This window comes from Empidonax traillii, unplaced genomic scaffold, assembly GCF_003031625.1.
Source record: "Empidonax traillii isolate 1590-97213 ecotype Southwest subspecies unplaced genomic scaffold, ASM303162v1 scaffold1255:size221984, whole genome shotgun sequence".
Classification (NCBI taxonomy): domain Eukaryota; kingdom Metazoa; phylum Chordata; class Aves; order Passeriformes; family Tyrannidae; genus Empidonax; species Empidonax traillii.
The window spans coordinates 113,813-132,475 of record NW_020956448.1 but is presented as its reverse complement, the minus strand read 5'-3'; the positions used below and the strand labels follow the sequence as shown (position 1 = coordinate 132,475).

General features: G+C 41.0%; 1 protein-coding gene and 1 long non-coding RNA gene across 3 annotated transcripts in view; both read left to right on the top strand.

Annotated features, from left to right (window-relative positions):
• The window catches only part of CDH11 (cadherin 11), a 50,794-nt gene extending 36,224 nt beyond the window's left edge, over positions 1-14,570 (top strand). The window contains exons 7-13 of the mRNA XM_027906171.1: positions 127-314; positions 1,713-1,966; positions 3,136-3,272; positions 3,466-3,587; positions 4,439-4,556; positions 10,093-10,344; positions 11,661-14,570. Of these exons, the coding sequence (XP_027761972.1) occupies positions 127-314; positions 1,713-1,966; positions 3,136-3,272; positions 3,466-3,587; positions 4,439-4,556; positions 10,093-10,344; positions 11,661-12,157 (1,568 nt within the window). The 3' untranslated portion in view covers positions 12,158-14,570. The remainder of the gene's footprint in view (positions 1-126; positions 315-1,712; positions 1,967-3,135; positions 3,273-3,465; positions 3,588-4,438; positions 4,557-10,092; positions 10,345-11,660) is intronic.
• Positions 14,571-15,468: 898 nt separating this feature from the next.
• On the top strand, positions 15,469-18,295 carry LOC114069413. Of its 2 annotated transcripts, none has more exons than XR_003573770.1 (3): positions 15,469-15,797; positions 16,666-16,805; positions 18,227-18,295. It is a non-coding gene; the product is annotated as an uncharacterized LOC114069413 (long non-coding RNA). The 2 variants fall into 2 exon arrangements; XR_003573771.1 differs by having other exon boundaries at positions 18,224-18,290.
• Positions 18,296-18,663: the final 368 nt, after the last annotated feature.

The following is an 18,663-nucleotide window of genomic DNA, read 5'->3' as shown; positions in this document are numbered from 1 at the left end:
TTCCTTCAGGGGGGTTGAAAATGTAAAAGAAATACTGTGGTTTTTTGGGACTAACCAGTTCAATGAGTTCAGTGCAGCTGGAAAACAGAGTGCACACTTGAGGAAATGCTGCTTTTCTTCCCCCAGGTGTGTACCAGATGTCAGTGTCAGAAGCAGCTATCCCAGGAGAGGAAGTAGGAAGAGTGAAGGCCAAAGATCCTGACATTGGGGAAAATGGCTTGGTAGCCTACAGCATCATCGACGGAGATGGCATGGACATGTTTGAAATCACAACAGACTACGAGACTCAGGAAGGGGTCGTAAAGCTAAAGAAGGTGGGTAATACCTACTAATGGGCAGTGTTCTTTGTTGCTGACAGAATATTTGGTAATAATGGATTACCACCTAAGCTAAAATATTAGTAAATGCAAATTCACTTAATTTCTAAAGGTGTGATTAATTCTTAATATTCCATTTCCCCATTAGCTGAATTGGAATGGAAGAAAATAACCAAGAAGAGTTACATAAATACTGTACAGTGGATTAATTGCACAAACTAAATGAATTCATAATAAAAAGTCACGGTAAAATATGATGCCATCAGCTTCATTGTTAATGAAGTTTTGCCTAGTGCTGATAAGTAGCAGACATTCACTGTTGCTTTATGTTCAGTCTGAACAGCCTCATGCCCTATAGTTTGAATTTTTCAGCTGTGCATTGTCCACAACAGTGTTCTGAAGGAGTCACAGGCTATGCAAAAAGCAGCAGAGAGGATTTCATGTATAGCCCATCAGTGTGAGCTTTGAAAGCGTTATTAAATTAATTTAGATTTATAAATTATAAATCATAAATTATTCATTGTTTAAGCATTATTATTTTGCCCTTTGTATCTTTGAGGCTATTTATCTCTCTTGGAGATAGTCAGAACTTAGAGGAGAAGGCCTGGACAACGTAACTTCATAGTTAGCCGTGCCCTGCTCACAGGGCAGTTCCTCAGAAAGACACCCAGAGGTCTCCTCTGCTCCAAACTGTGCCCTGGTTCAATTCCTGTATCTGTTCTAGAGGTGGAAGTGGATTTTTTGTGTGTTTAGTGGGATAAACTGTCCCACCACTCAGTCTATGGTGTTAGCAGACTTTGGGAATTGTGGTTGGCACCTACACGGTGAATTCAAGGGCACCAGCGCTGCAACTCTGGAGCCACTTACACCAGTGAAAGTGAAGATGTGCTGTGACTTTGACCAGGTTCCCAAAAGGACTTATCTCCATAGTTTCCCCACTACTTGAATAATTTAACTTTCCTGTGTCCTATCTTGTGGGACACTCAGTAGCAATCCAAACCACGTCCATGTAGAATCTTGCCAGCTTGGGATAGATGAAGCCTGGCCGCTCCTGGGACCCCCTTTCCTGTCCCTTGCCCTTTTGTGCCACCTGAAAGGCTTCAAAAATAAAAGAGTAATTTTCCCAGTACAGATGATTTCCTCAGTGATACAGCAAGCAAAGAGCGAGGCAAGGACTCTGCTGTGATACTTCGAGTGCCTTCCTGTGCTGCTCCATACATAGAATGTAGCTCCTTCCATTTGAGTCTTTATGTTTTTAAATACACACATTTCAGTCCAAGCTTGTTGACAGATGCTCACATTTGTTTTATGTCACTGAATACAAGGGCACTGCTTGCTTCTTTTACACTCTGGTTTTCCTAATTGTGCAATGCACTGTCTTCCTGTTTCTCACAGACCTTAGATTATGAAACCAAAAAGTCCTACAGCCTGAAGGTGGAGGCAGCCAATGTCCACATTGACCCCAAGTTCATCAGCAATGGGCCCTTCAAGGACACGGTGACAGTGAAAATAGCAGTGGAAGATGCTGACGAGCCACCTGTGTTTTTGAAGCCAGGTTACATTTTTGAAGTACAAGAAAATGCAGCATCTGGTACTGTGGTGGGAAAAGTACATGCCAAAGACCCTGATGCTGCCAACAGTGCTATAAGGTACAGTGCATTCTTTCTGTTTGCTGCCAAGCATTAGCTTTTGAATTGTTATGTAGGTTGTTAAGATAGTGTGAGAGAGCTACATATACCCCGAATATTAATAACTTTAACTATCCAGCACTGGGTTTATGCCTTGTTGCAGTTTCTCAAAGCCTGTATCATACCACAGCTGTGTCTAATTGAAATATACTTTAAGGCATCTCTGTTAAATCTATTCTAAATTATAATTTCCACAAATATCTTGTACTGTTATTGCAATGTGTTTTTTCCTGAAGATATAGAAGTCTGAGCAGTAGATCAGAGATTGTGTTGTGTTAAGTGTTAATTGCTAAAAACAAGCACATACAGACACAAACTTTCTGCAGTTATGTTGGATTGTCTTGGAATTATGGAATAGTTTGGGGTGGAAAGGACATTAAAGCTCATCTCATCCCACCCCCTGCCATGGGCAGGGACACCTTCCACCAGCCCAGGGTGCTCCAAGCCCCGTCCAACCTGACCATGGACACTTCCAGGGATGGAGCAGCCACAGCTTCTCTGGGCAACCTGTGCCAGGGCCTGCCCACCCTCACAGGGAAGAATTCTTATAACAGTTTTTATTAGTTTATTTTTGTTTGTCATGTTCTCAGGGTAAATTAAATTATAAAGCTCTCTTTAGTGGGTATACTTAACATTTCAAAGAATTGCAATGTGAAGATATGAAAGTTAGAGCTGTCTGAAGTTGTATAAATGTGCAGATAGGGGATAATATTTAATAAACTGGTATGATCAATTAATATTCTAAGTAAAGCAAAGATCAGAAGACTTAAAGGATGGCCATGATTATTACGAAACAGAAGAAAACACAAATATCTCAGTAGATATTTTTATCATGTTTTATAAGAGAAAAAAATAAAGAATATTTTAGGGCTTTAATACAGAGACTTCAAAGACCAGCAATTTTCACTTATTACAAACATTCTGATGTATTATTTTTCTAAATGTAGAAACCAACCAGGTGAGGCTCCTTTTAAAAGAACATGTATCATCCCCTTGACAATGATATTGAGGGCAACAATAAGTGTGCTACTCACAGTTATTCAGAAATAATAATTATAAAGAAGAAATCTTGATGCGCAAAACTTGTAAGTCCTTCTTTTCTCTAATTACTGACTTTCAATCTTCTTTAGATATTCAATTGATCGTCACACCGACCTTGAAAGATATTTTGTTATCAATGCAGAAGATGGCAATATCAAGACAATAAAAGCTTTGGATAGGGAAGAAATTGCTTGGCATAACATCTCAGTCTTTGCAGTTGAAGTCCGTAAGTATTTCCCTGAGGTAGTTTATGATCAATGGCAGAAATTCTGTGCCCTTCCAGTTGGCTCAGTTTGATAAGCTGCAGTAAATCCCAGCAGAAATACCTCACCTATTTCATTTTTCCCTGGATACTGGTGGATTTTGTTTGTTTTGAGGGGTTTTCCTGCTTCTCATTTTGGTTTTGCTTCCTCCCACAGACAAACAACACCAGGAAGCCAAAGTCCCCGTGTCCATCAGGGTGGTTGATGTCAATGACAATGCCCCCAGGTTTGCAGCAGCCTACGAGGCCTTTGTGTGTGAGAATGCTCGGAGCAACCAGGTATGGGCTGCTCTCCTCCTTCCCTCTGCTCTCCTCCTTCTCTGCTCACCTCCATCCCCACCCACCTCCTTCCCTCTGCCTGCCTCCTTCCCTGCCCGCCCCTCTCCCTGTCCACACGGTTCTTTCTGCAGTGTCAGCCCAGTTTTGTCCTGTCAGCTCCAATGAGTGGCAGTAAATGAACACTTGTTTTGAAAGTTTGGCCAAAATGCCTGGAGCACACAGAAAGGCACTGCCCTGTGTTTTTATTTGAGAGCTGCTATCAATAGTCACACACTGCTTTGTGCATTAGATATGATTGGTGTTGGCTGTGAGTACCCACCAGCAGCAGCAAAGCTGGTTTGCTGCAGCTTTCCCAGTTGTGAGCCTGGTTTGGATGTTACAGAAGTGTTCAGAGAATCCCAGTGCAGTGCTTGTGGAGCTCAGCTGACAGATTTATTCCTGGCAGTCTGAGGAAGAGAGGTCAGTATCACACAGGAACACAGCTCTGCACACGGTCTGTGCCTTTGCACTTAGTGTGGCAGTCTGAAAACAACCCTCAGCTGCTCAGTTTTCTGCAGGATTTTACTTAGTCTGTTGTGTTGTCATTAGCACATATTTGTATATAAGGATGCAGAAGGTATATATTTTTACAGCTGCAGTTCTGTGTTGGTTAAATTTAATGGCAAACAAAGATTGCCTGTTGTAGTTTAGCATCTGTTCTGTGTTTATAATCACAGACATTTGTATCTGAGGGGGGGGGGGGGTCTGCTATTCCACAGTTCCTTATATTCAAGAGCAGTCTTGGAATGCTGTTGGTATGTGATGTACCCAGAGAAGGAGCTGTTTGTTTACAGAATGCTTTTCTTTTACAGCAATTCATTACAATTAGTGCTGATGACAAGGATGACTCGGCCAATGGACCAAGATTTATCTTCAGTTTACCACCTGAAATCATTCATAATCCCAATTTTACACTCAGAGACAACAGAGGTTTGTGTGAAGGTTCCCTCTATACGAGAGTCTAAAGAAATAACAAAGCAAAACTAGTGGCCAACCTAATGTCATGCAACAGCATTGCCATTAACTGTACCATAGTGTCTGTGCCCCAGAGATTTAGGGGAGGAAGGCAAAAAACTACAGCTGAAATGCAAGGATGTTCTTGGAGCAGCATAATGCTTGTTATGGTTTTTATTTTCTTGAATGCATATTTTGAATTGCATAATAATACCCTACATGAAAAATCCACTGCCATTTTATCTCCCAGGAAGAGGGTAAAAACCACTGCCAAACATTCACTAAATGTAATTGGGAGATCTCCTTGATTTAGAGAAACCTGACTTGCCAAGATGAAACTAGCTGAGACAGTAGAAATTGTTAGGTCTGTATTTGTTCACCTTACTCTGCTTGCTAGTTTTTGTAAATTCTGGAACACAGGAGACAGGGACTAGATTCCCAGTGGAACCAAATCATGCCTTGTGCAGGAAATCCAGACAGGGGTTCCCGTTGTGGAACTCACCTGGATTGGGTGTATCTCAGGATATGCTGTCCTGACCCCCTGGGCAGTTTGCTGTTCATGAAGTAGAGCAGAACTTTGCATTCAGATTGATGGCAAGATGTAAGAAATCTGTAGGCAAAGACCTCAGGCAGAGGTGAGTGTCAAAACTTAACTGATCATCTAACATAAAGCACCACTGACCCTGCCTTGCCAAGGCTGAGAGAGGCAGAGGAGGGGGGAAACAGAAAAAAAAATCACAGAATCAGCCATTATACATATTTATTCTATTTATTTCATTATAATCAATATGATATTCTCATTCAATGTTCATTTTTCATTTCCCTGCACAGGGCAAAAACTGTTTCAGCTTCTAAGGAATTGGTTTTGATTAGCAAGCTTTAATGTCTGAAGAAAACTTGAGTGTTCTCTGAAAAGTAAAACTCTGTTGATCTGGTTTAAATAACAAATCCAAGAGTGCCAGAAGTACAAAAGGCAGCACAATCCACATACATGATTTCAGTACAAACTCTTGTGTTGTGGCACAGTTTATATCTCTATCCACATCTGAAGGGAGGATAATTATCATCAGAGTTCCCAAACAAAATGTCTGTTATTGCTGACTGATCAAAGCAATACTCTTGCCTGGTGCTTGACACTCGTTCATACATAACCAATTCATAAAGGAGCCAGTGCAGGGATATATTTATTCTCTTTAAAGCAGTAAAACACAAGTTCTGAAAAATTCATGGATGTATTTTTAGAGAGAAGTAAATAAGAATGTGTTCTTTGCTTGAGACCCTGAGGCCAAGTTTCGCTTTAAAATATATTTTATGGTCACCACATCAAACTGAAAACAGATTAGATTTTATAAGTGTAGGTCAGAGTTGAGATGCTCTGATACAGCTGCAGGCAAGTGGTATTATGGTTCCTGACTCCAACCAATTACATTAATCCTTCATTTCCATATGCAGCAAATTCATTGCTGACAAAATTAACCCAGATATAAATGTTTTGTAGTTGAAATTATCATGTCATTTTAATGTAGTGTCTGTACCTGACGAACCAAGGCAGTATTTAGGGATCAAATCTTCCCATATAATTTTGGGTTTGGGAAATGAATAGTATAATGAAATTCATCCATTCCAACCCTTTCTTTCCTTCATTTTGTACTATCCTCAATACAATGATGTTGGTAATTTCACTACTTCTGCAGAGGTTTTTGTAAGTATGTCATGCTAAAGAGCAAAGTAAAAAAGTTAAAATTTTATGTACTTCCACATTAAAAAAACTTCTCAGGGAGAGTGTGTTACCATTTGCAAGTCAAATAATTTACATGATCATTCAAAGTTGGTTTTTTTCAGCTGTAAATCTTAAGTATTCTATATGCCATGCCACTGCTTTCAGAGGGAATTGGTAGTTTCAAAGAAAAATGGCTTTATTAACTGTGGAGAACAGTTAATGAAAACTCCAGTGTTTGGGCCTATTACTGAACTTTATAGTGAATACAGTCCTATAATTATCATTTAATAGAGTTTCTTTTTACCAACTCCTGAAAGTAATCACATATTGCAGTAATCCGAAAAACATAATCACGTTCTACATCCTATTAACAGCCCACTGTGTTGCCAAGTCCTCAGCTGAGACTGTTTGCCACAGAAAACATGAGATAATGGCTCAGCCCACGCTGGGATAAAACACTGAATTACTTTTGCGCTGTTTCCTCACAGTGTACCCCACAAATAAACAGCGCCGTGTCTGCTCTGCTCAGTTTTGTTCCCGTTGAAGTCAGATCTTCAAAAGAGCAGTGGAGGCTCGTGACACTCCACAGCACTGACACAGGTCTTTAGGGAATTCATGTCCTGCCTTTCACCCTGCTGAGCCCTGAACTGAGCTGCCCTTTGGCTGGGCTCACTCCCCTGCAAGGTTGTGAGCACCTCAGGATTGAGCTTTACAGAGCCTGGAATTAAATCTGGGAGCCCACGAAAATCACGGCCTTAAAATCCACTTTTTAAACACAAACGTGTCCTCTGCCTTGCTAAACTTCTTTTAATCAAGACATTTTGAAACACACGGACAATACATTTACAGGATTTTGCCATGGATTATCCGCAGCAATTGCTGCTGCCTGGGAATGGTTTTAGGCAGCTGGACCCCTGGAATGGTTTATTTTATAGCTGAATCAGCACTCACCCTCTGGTCCAGGCAATAATGTTCACACTGCAGCCACCTCCATTCATCTAGAATCCTCCTTACACAATATGGATGTTAACAAACCCCCCAAGGTTGAGCTACATTTGCCTGTATGTAGAAGAAAAATTGGAAAACCATCAATAAGATCACCAAAGACAAAAAACAAAGGTCAGGGAGATAAGTGGGAAGAACACCGTGAAGTAATTTAATTTTAACTTCCAGTTGTGAAGATTTTAGGGACATACAGGTAATCTTCACTTACAACACCTTTGGATACTGGATATCCTGGGCAATAATAGCTGGAAAAATGAGAGCTTGTGTATGGCTTGGAATGGTGATAAGATGGTTGTTTTCTTCCCTCTGCCTTGTGCTGACCCCCCCTGTGTTCATTAGGACTGTCAGTCAAGTCACTCCCACATGTGCTAAGTAATAGTTTTAAGAGGGTATTGACATTTAACTTGTGTTGGCTTAAAAAATACCATTTTACCTGGATTATAGTCAGACTCCTCGGACTTGAAAATAATCAAAAGGTGAGGATGAGAATATTAGCTAGGATTATATGTTATCTTTTATCTAGGTAAAAGAAGGGTTTTACCTCTTAGGGATGTTGTGTTTCTTCTAAATGTGAGAAGTGAACATAAACAGTAAAAAAAAAAAAAGTTTAAAAAATGACCTTTAAGGCTTGATGTATGCTAGTCCTTTTTAAACTTTAGCCAGGCATGTTGATTGCATTTTTCTTTTTAAAAATTTATGTCACACTAGAAGTCACATTAAACAGATAAAGCACCTATTAGATCAAATTCAGCTTTTGTGTGATGTAATCAGTCTAATCTTTGTGCAATGTAATGTAGCCAGCCTGTAAAATAACTGAATAATTTGCCACCTTTTTCTTATTTCTAACTGGAAATATTATTTAAGCTGCCAAAATGCAAGGAAAAAATGAAATATATAAAAAAATGCGTAACCAACAGACTAGATATGCTAATATATGATACTGCCTGTGTTTCCTTCCACTCTGCCTTTGCAGCCTCGAGGCAGCTGTAGTTCAGCCCACTATTAATGTTCACATTTTTTGCCACAAGAATAATCTGTCCTAGTGTGATTTTTCATTTAATAGAACAGATCTTGGTTCTCATACTGAGGAAATGAATTATTAATTGCATTTTAGAGGACTCTGCGGAATAGTTTTATTCTGTATCAATAGATATTAGTTCAAATTAGTTGATAGATTAATAGATGTTAGATGTTATATTTCTATTTATACATAATTCTTACAAGACCATAAATTTAAAGTCCTAAAATAAGGCTCCTGGTATCAGTACGATCCTTTAAAAAGTTGTGCTATGAAGTTTACAAGTTGCATGTAAACATTTAGGAGATTAGAAAGCCCCTGGAGGAAACAAAGGGCACCTCCAAAAGCCACAAGTGACAAACAATCAGATCTTTATCAGCTTCTCTGTCCTTAGCAAGTGTGACCATCATGTAAAGGAGAAGTTAACAAGCTGTTTTCTGCCCAGTGTTATTTTTGTGAGACTTCAAGACCAAAACCCCACAGCTGTGTCATGCTCAGGTGCCCACTCGGGGCATCAGGAGTGGTGGGTCTGGCAGGAGAGGGGTAGATATGGGGGATGAATTGAGCTAGTATATAGCAAGCAGATCCTACTTAAAAATACTCATCCTTTCCGGTGTAATCTGCAGAAGTTACAGTGGGAGAGTCAGATAAGCGGTGCAAACATCCCTCTCCCACAAATTGACCTGTGTCCACCAAATCTGGGCACATTTTCTAACCTCGCCCTACATCAGGGGCACTGCTTGTAAGGTTGGTTAATGCAAGGCAAGAATACTTCTCTTTGGGTATAATTTATTCACAAGCTTCCATGGAAATAGCAGTGATTAGATCATTAGGAGAGGTTTTATGATTTGCATTATTAAATTCTGGAATTTACGCTGACTCTTCAGCGGGAAAACGATTAATCTTGTGCAGTACCCTGAGGCAGCAGTAAAGTGGGTACCATCAGAGGTGAATAGCCCTCCCTTCATGGATAAAAGGACTGCTCTTTTTTTTCCTTTCCTCATATAGTGAAAAATAAAGAGCATGGCAAACCCAAAAAGCTTGTGTGAAGTAAATCCCCAACCTAAGCTAGTTTCTGAAGGTCTGAAAACCATGGATGTGGTTGTTTTATTTACTTCAAGATGTTTACAATTGTTATAAACTTTGGTTCAGTCTGAGCTGAGAAACAAGGAGCACAATAAAGAAGCCCCCTCTGTGTTTCCCAGGGTCTATCCAGCGTGGTGAGAGTGGGCAGTACTGATTGACTCCAAAATCCCCCAACACACAGCAAAGGCTGGCTCTTGCTTTGGTGGGAGTCTCATCAACACAGCCCTTTTGGGTACAGATTTCTGTCCACCATGCCTGTAGGTGTGACTCCAAGAACAACACATCAGGGACATTTGTGTTTTTTCCACTCCACTGAAGGAGATTAAAACCAGCTCAAACAGCAATAGGAAGGCCCAGTCACTCTGGTAGTTGAAGAAATATAGTTTCTCAGAGAGTTAGTGGGGTGCTCACAGGAGGTACTAACAGAGATTATCTGTGTTCCTTGTGTCGCCCTCGTCATTGTACAAGAATTAAAACTGAGTGTGGTGCTGTCTGAATTAAATATAATAGTGTAATTACTCCTGGATCATTAGGAAGATGACACTTTGTACTGGTTTATTGTAGAAATAATACTAAAGCACTTGAAAATCAAGAGCCATCGTAGCAAGATACATTTTTTATTAATACTAACTAAGAGGATGTCTTTGTGGAAAAAATAACGATACTCTCTCTTCTTTAAACAGATAACACGGCGAGCGTTCTCGTCAGGAGGGAAGGGTTCAGTCGCCAGAAGCAGGATTTGTACCTGCTCCCCATAGTGATCAGCGATGGGGGGCTGCCCCCCCTGAGCAGCACCAACACGCTGACCATCCGGGTGTGTGGCTGTGACAGCGGGGGCTCTCTGCTGTCCTGCAACGCCGAGGCCTTCGTGCTCAACGCGGGGCTCAGCACCGGTGCCCTCATCGCCATCCTGGCCTGCATCGTCATCCTCTTGGGTAAGGCCCTGCCTCACTGCTCTCCCCTGCTCTTTGTGGGAAAAAGTTAACCTTGCCTCAGCCCCAGGGTGGTTAAATGGATCTTGATTTCTTAGCTGTTATTTTTGCAGGGGGTGCTGATGTGCCTGGCTGTGAGGAGGTTTCGGGGTGAGTGAATCACAGCCTGCCAGAGCCTGGAGGGAGCCTGCAGGAAAGATGGAGAGAGGCTATTTACAGGGGCCTGGAGTGACAGGGAATGACTTCAAACTGAGAGAGAACAAGTTTAGATGGGATATTGGGAATAAATCCTTCCCTGTAAGGATGGGGAGGCCCTGGCACAGGGTGCCCAGAGAAGCTGTGGCTGCCCCTGGATCCCTGGAAGTGTCCAAGGCCAGGTTGGAGGGGCTTGGAGCAACCTGGGCTGGTGGAAGGTGTCCCTGCCCATGGCAGGGGGTGGAACAAAATGAGCTTAAAGTGTCTTCCAACAACCCAGTCTATGATTCTGTGGTAAGTGCAAGAGCAAACACCAGTGAATTTGTCTTGGTGTGCTTGGAGAATGTCCTTTTGTGGCCTAATATCAGTTAATCAGGGATACTGTTTAAAGGAGGTCATGACATAGAGTTCTAAGTTTTGTGGTCTTCCCTGGATGACAAGTTCCTTATTGAGGTCAGCCAGGATTAATGGCTCCTGCCAGCTATTCCTCTCACACCCTCTTGTGTTGAAGATAGATGAGTGGCTCAGAAGACTGGCTTTTAAGAAAGTGGTGTAAAGTGTTTCCTGATGATTTGAAAATGTTTATATAATATTTTTTTAATTTGTCCACAGTAATTTATAGTCTTTTCTTTTCTTGCATATTTTAAATTTATTTTATAGAAATTTAAGTGAGAACAACAAAGACGTGTTTGGAGGTGTTGCTTAAGAAAAATTCCGTTTTAATGGAAATTACTTGTGGAGTTGAGATTTGGGCATACAGGAGAAAGTAAAAACTCATGCTTGCTTTGCTGCAGATGTTCATGTGATTGGGCTGCTCAAAGGCAGTGTCAGAGTGTTCCTGCAGCACTGGGGGCCCACAGATGCTTTCCTTGAATTAGTCTTGCAGTAATAAGCAATTAGTAAGGGCGGTGGCATGCAGCCCAAACAGGAAGCCTCAGATCAGAGTGTTCAGTTCTGTGTACAAACATCTCTGCTTTCACCTAGCAAGGTGTGCTGAAAATGCACATGCAGGCAGCCACCCATGATGAACAAAACCGAGGATTCAGTGAGGACAACAATCTATTTATAAAGGAGCTGCTGTTTGAGAGTGCTGGCTAACTTCCTGCTTTTTTTTTTTCCTCTAGTCATTGTGGTGTTGTTTGTGACACTGAAAAGGCAGAAAAAGGAACCTCTGATCGTTTTTGAAGAAGAAGACGTGCGGGAGAACATCATTACCTACGATGACGAGGGTGGAGGGGAGGAGGACACGGAGGCCTTTGACATTGCCACGCTGCAGAACCCCGATGGCATCAACGGGTTCATCCCCCGCAAGGACATCAAACCCGAGTACCAGTACATGCCCAGGCCGGGCCTGCGGCCAGCGCCCAACAGCGTGGACGTTGATGATTTCATCAACACGAGAATACAGGAGGCTGACAACGACCCAACTGCTCCTCCTTATGACTCTATCCAGATCTATGGCTACGAGGGCAGAGGCTCAGTGGCTGGGTCACTCAGCTCCTTGGAGTCAGCGACCACAGATTCTGACTTGGACTACGACTATCTACAAAACTGGGGACCTCGATTTAAGAAACTTGCAGACTTGTATGGCTCCAAAGACACTTTCGATGATGATTCTTAACAATAAAGTTTAAGATTTGGCCTTAAGAACTGTGTCCGGTGTTCTGAAGAATCCAGAAGAAATGTTAGCAGGTATTTTTTTAAAAATCAAGAAAAATCTCATTTAAACATTTAAGTTTGACAGAGAGGATTCCTTTGATAGAAAAGGACATAAAAGTGGTAAATACTGTGAAGTACCTTTTCCTACAAAAGGCAAATCTAGAAGTTGGCTGCCAGCTTCACTAAAGGAAAAAACCCACTTAAGAAATACAAAATATTTAAATGAAGGAAAATGCTAAAAGTGAACCTACAAACAAGGGAAATCTTTTATGTATTATGAACATCTAAACCTTTTACATCAAAGAAGCTTCCACAAATTAGAAAAGATAACAGTTCTGAGCTGTAATTTCGCCTTAAACTATGGACACTCTATATGGTAGTGCATTTTTAAACTTGAAATATATAATATTCAGCCAGCTTAAACCCATATGATATATGTACAGTACAATGTACAATTATTATGTCTCTTGAGCATCAAACTTGTTACTGCTGATTCTTGTAAATCTTTTTGCTTATACTTTCATCTTGAACTAATACGTGCCAGATATAAAAACTCTGTCTTGTTGCAGTGGGAGGAGCCCTATTTCTATGTCATTTTTAATGTATCTATTTGTACAATTTTAAAATTCTTATTTTAGTATACATACAAATATCAGTATTCTGACATGTAAGAAATGTTACAGCATCACACTTATATTTTATGAACATTGTACTGTTGCTTTAATATGTGCTTCAATATAAGAAGCAGACTTTGAAATAAACTGATTCTTTTTTAATTCTTGTTCTGGTTATTAAGCATATAAGGAAGAACATAGTGTTTCTAATGTCCCATTTATAGTTCTGACTAATTTACTACAGTTGTGACCTTTTAATAGCCTTATTTATTATGTGTTTGTAGTTGGTTTGTTGCCTTGTTAAGTGATTATTTAAAAATCAAGTACATTTTTCAAATGTTTTTTAGATTAAAAAAATGTAACGTCTGGTGACCATTTTGTACCCTCTCTATCTCCAGCTTGTGGCTGCTCCCAGAACACAGGAAGAACAGTCATATAAGACTACTGTGTTTTCTGGATTAAATTAAGTGTAATACTTTTCAATATTCCCCATGTAATATGCATTTATCTTATATCTTAGGAATTCCAGAGGTCTCAGAAGTGACTTTGTAGGTGGACAGGAGTGCTCTGTACTTACAATGCACTCCAGGCTTGTGAGCTCCCCTACCTGTGCTAAGCTTCTGCAGGTTCCAGAGACTTAAACCTGACCCACTTTAGCTGTAAGTTCCCTAAAGACTGTTCTACCTGACAATTACCTTACCCCAGTAGTAATTAAGATTCCAGCACTTACTCTTTTTTTTTTTTTTCTTTTTTCCTTTTTATTTTTTTTCAGTAGCATCTGCGGATAGGAACACATTTACCTTGTGACCACAGAAATGCAGAAACACAGAGAGTTTTTGGAACTGGGCTTTGTAAGGGATGTTTTTAATCGAAAAAGTGATCTATAACTTTTTTTTTTTCTTAGTTCAGAAGGAACAAGGGGTTGGAATATGTTCTGTGCATCGACATTTTCTGCATTTGTGTACTGCTGTACTTCTGCTGCATTTAATTCAGTTGGCTGCTTAGGGTCAGAGATCAGCAATATGGGAAGAGGCAATAAGTAGATCTGATACACATTTTCTTACTGTTCATATTACACACCCTGTCCTTCATTTGCAGTCAGGTACCAAACAGCTTGATCTGAGAGGAAACCTGATTTGCTGGTGTATTACTTTTCTGAAGACCCCCAGTTACGCACTTAGATTAAAATTTAACTCCTTAAAATTATGACTGGTGTTTCAGCTCTATATCCATAACATATTCACTTGTCCCATTATATCCCCATGTTTTATAAGGCAGAGTTTGCTAAATCAGCAGATTTGCTCTACAACGTTTATTGTAGTATTTCACTTTTTTATAGCTGTATGCATTCTATATAATTCTATAGTTTATTATTAACTCGGTTCGAATTTCTTTGGTTGTTGTTTTTTCTCTGTTTATAATCCAAAGAGTATTTTGCTAGATTTGCACATTTCTCCATTATAAATTTAAATGAACATAAAAAAAAAAGAATAAATTAGTAACAATTTACAAATTAACAAATTGAAATAAAGCAAAAAAGTAATTTGTAGGACTCCATCCTCATTGATGCTATCTGGGTTTATTTCACTTTTGAGCAAGTTTTAGAATTAATAACTGAATTTTCTACATTTTTATGTTTAATTTTTTAAGAAGGACATTGTCAACTACATTTTTTTAAATAGTTTTAAATGCTTTGAGTTTTAGTCTCTATTGTTTGTAGCACTCTCATAGATGCTTGGAAATAAATTTTCTTTCCCTGCTGGTTTTGTCCTTTTTCATTTGATTATTTTTTCCCCCTTGCCAGTGAATATGCAATTTTCATATTGTTTTATGAAGTCAGGCTTACTAATCTCGGCCAGCACCACCTCTGAAATGCTGGGAATTCCCCTCATTGCGTGTCATCTGCAGCACCTCAGCCCACCAGCGTGTTTTGGCACAAGAACGGGACGTTTCTTTGTGTTAAACTCCCCCGCAGCACTCGGGGAGTGTCGGGTTTATACTCTGAGAGTGCAAAGCCAGCCCAGCAGTCCCAGGTCAGTCCCGGCTGTCGAGGCCGTGGCTGGGCCGGGGTTTGTCGCAGCATCCCCGAGGATCTGAGCGACCTGGGAAGGACTCGAGTCACGCCAGTGGCTTTAGCACAGGCCGTGTCTTCCTGCCAGGGCTCAGGGAAGGACTGAGCCTCACACCCATGGAAGGAACTGGAGGCTAATTACAACTGGAGGATAAAGGAGGATCACCACGGCGAGCCAGGTAAGGCAAGGACAGCGAGAGCAGGTGGGATACTGGCCATCTTCCCCCTCTCAGGAGCGCTGAGACATCGCTTAGGGGGACACAACAAAACCCCTCCAGATACCATCAATGGAGTGTTACCAGGAGTGATTCCTTGTGAGCTGAGTGCATGTGTGAACAAAATCCTCAGCTCCCTGTCTGTCTGAGGATCCCCAGGGCTGGCATCTGAGCGGGGCTGAGGAGCTGCTGCCTCCCGAGCACCCGCAGTGCATCCCAGCACCAGCCCTCATCCCTGGCAAGAAACAATTAGCTATGCAAATGCAGGGCCTGTTGCTAAGGGAACTCTGCAAACTTACACCGATAGGGCAGGGGAGGGTTTGTCTGGGAATTCTTACAATGGCCTCTGTCACGTTCTTACCGTGATGTCAAGCAGTATTTGGTACCATGTCGAGGGGTACAAGCCTGCAAGCTCACCACCAACACTGATGTGGTCTTGTGTGAGTCCTACCACAGAGACTGCTACACCAGAAAAGCTTCCTAAGAGCTTACATGTTTTCTTGGCTCCATATTGTTGACTGACAAAGTAAAATGCTGAATTTTACCATGTTGCTGCTGATAAACTCGCAGAGAAAGTATGAAGGAATTTAAATAAAGCTCACAAAGAGGCAGCCTTAACCTTCTGGGACCCAAAAGCCTGCAATTCTTTCATGTCTTCCCCATCCAGCACCATTCTCAGAATGACATGTTTTTATTGAAAGGGTCAGTACACAAAAATCTACAAAGGCCCTGTGTAGGTTTCTCCTTTGGCCATTGATTAAAATGCTGAGCCACTGTAAAGTTGAACAATTGGCACCAGAGTCACACTGTATTTAAAAATAAAATTAAAGCAAAAAGAGAGAGAAGAAAAAGGAATGACTTGGAAAGGAAATGAGTGAACTTGTCAGAGTGAATTAGCTGAAGGTCTCTGGACCTCTGCTATTGTTTTCATTCATTTGAGCTGAGACTGGGGCTCAACCAGTTTGACCCAGTTCCATGCCCAGCATGCTAGTGCACAAGGTTTCCATTATTTAATATCACTGACCTCTGCATCTGATACTTTCAAATTTGCATCTTTCCATTCTGACTGAGCTGGGCTGGCTACAATTACTGAAATCACATGAGCCATTTCAGCCAACTCCAATTTATAGATTCACAGTCATTTGAAAAAATTGTTTCTTGTTTCTGCACAAAGTCCTGGGCCTTGCCTGCTCACCAGCTTGAGCCCTGTGGTTTTTCACTCCCTCCCTTAATTAACTGCAAACCCCACTTCCAAAATTAGGTCTCCAGTCTGTAGAGCAGGGGGAATATTCCATATTTTGCTGTGGAAAGAAAACCCAGAACACAAAGAGGGAGAGATTTACTTGGACTGTGTGTGACACTCAGACTTCTTTCCAGGTCAGAGAAAGGTCCTTCTCAAGAGTCTTTCAGACTTTCGGGTGAAGTCAATGTTGTGTTCTATAAATAATTAAATATTAACCCAAGCAGTGAATTGAACCTGAGATTTTCAAAGTCCTTGTGAGTTCTCTAAATGCCAGACTCAAAACCTGGTAGTTTTTTTTTGTTTTTTTTTTTTTTTTGGCTTGTTTAGTCCATTTGCAGTAGCTCATAACTGCATCAAGAACACCAACAGCTGAAACACCAGCCATGGCTTTGGGGGAAATCTGCTTTGGAGGGACAAATTAATAGTGGTGATGGGGATAATTGGCTACTACCCCATCCTGCCAGGGGGTGAGGAGGAATAGACACATCTCTGATCTGCATTTCTTTTTCCTTTTATGTTTGTAAAATCAGGACCAATACCTAATTACTCAGCTGTCTAAGTCTAGGAGAAGATTTTGAGTCCTCTTCTCTGGAGCTGTTTATCAGATTCTTGATTAGGAGGGTGCTCTTTTAAAATAAATCAAAACTAAAGCTTAAAAGTTTGAACTTCAGCAGCTTTAAAAACTAGAAAGAAGAAAAACCCTTACTCTGTAGGTCTTTTTAAGCTATCCCTTAGCTAATTGTAAGACATGCCTTGCATTTTTGGTGGTTAGTGCAAGAGGCTTAGACTTTGTGACTGCTTTGGACTGAGGTTACTGATTGCTTTCCCTTTTTTCTTTTTCTTTTTTTTATTTCAAACAAGGGAAAAACATGTTTATTTTAATTGAACAAATCCATATGCCGTTCCTCAGGCCTTTCTGCAAGTGGAGGTTTTGTTTTGCTGTTGTTGTCTTCTTTTCCAACCTGAATCATTCCATGAGCCCGTGACTCACTGTGTTGGCTGCCAAGGCAAATTTCCTGCAGCTCCATCACCAGCAAGGCTTGCAGACACACCACTCCTGTCCCTTGTTAAGTACTAAGCACTTCTGTATTGTTCCTTCTGATATGTGGAGGCTGAAGAGGGCTGGGGGGTGGATTTTTTGGTTGTTCTCTGTGATATTTAGAGGGTTTAAGTGGACCTGGGGCAGAATTTTCTGTTGGTGTTTGGAAGCTACGATGTTTTCACTTCCACAGCTACAAAACTGGCTCTCCCTGTCCACATGCTGTGCTCAGTGCCCTCTCCCTGGGTGGTGAGAAGCAATTTTTCAGGGAGTAATAAACTCCCTGGTACTTGGCAGGGTGTCTCTAGAAAGTCCCATTGTTCCCCTGCTGCCAACACTGTCCTTCCTCCCAGGAGCCTTCTCTCCCTGCTGCAGCCCCAGCTCGTATTTTCCTTCTTCTTATTAGAGCACTGAAGAAAGTCATCATTAATCAAATGCAAGCACATTTAGCAAAGTTCAATGTGTATGAAAAATTTATGTCAACCTTTAGGCTCTATGACAGTCCCAAGGCTTCACTTAATAAGTTCTATAATGACTTACTGTTAATGGCCGATTCACATTAACTCCTTGAGATCTATTGGGCCTTTCAGTAACATTTTCTATTATTGATTATGGAACTGCTGCACATTACCCAGACACTGAAGCAAAACTATTGTTTACGTTCTTTGCTTTCTAAAATGGAAAGTTGGATGTGGCAAACTATAAAAAGTCACAGAACAAGATTTTCTCTCCTGTTGTGTGGCTCCAGCACAGTGCAATGGTGAATGAAAGAGCAGCTGTTTGTGGGGGCTGGCAGAGGCTCTTGGAAATGAGTGGAAATTTGACATACCTTGTCCATTGATTTAGCAGAAATCTCCACTTCAAAAGCTGTCATCACCCAGCCATCTATCACCCCCCAACAGCCCCAGAGGAGTCAGACAGGATGGCTGAGTGCCCCGGGTTCTGCAGCTTTGTTCTCTAATGAATCATATTTAATCTCAGACATCTAATTTCTTTTGGAATTTTAGCTGGGGAAAAAGGGTTCAGGAAGGTTTCTGACAACACCAAGAACTGCCCATTTCTGCAGCTCCACACAAAGCTCCAGCAAAGGCTTTTCACTAAGCACAATCTCCCCAGATTGTTCAGTTCTCATAATTGTATCGTTTTCCAAAGTCTAGATCCTGTGTACACTATTTAGTACAATGTTTACTACTGTGAATAAATGGCAGCACTCATAATAGCGAGTCTAATGAGGTAACACTGCTGGAATCCAAGTGCTCCCACACTCCTGGAAGCTGCTACGTCAC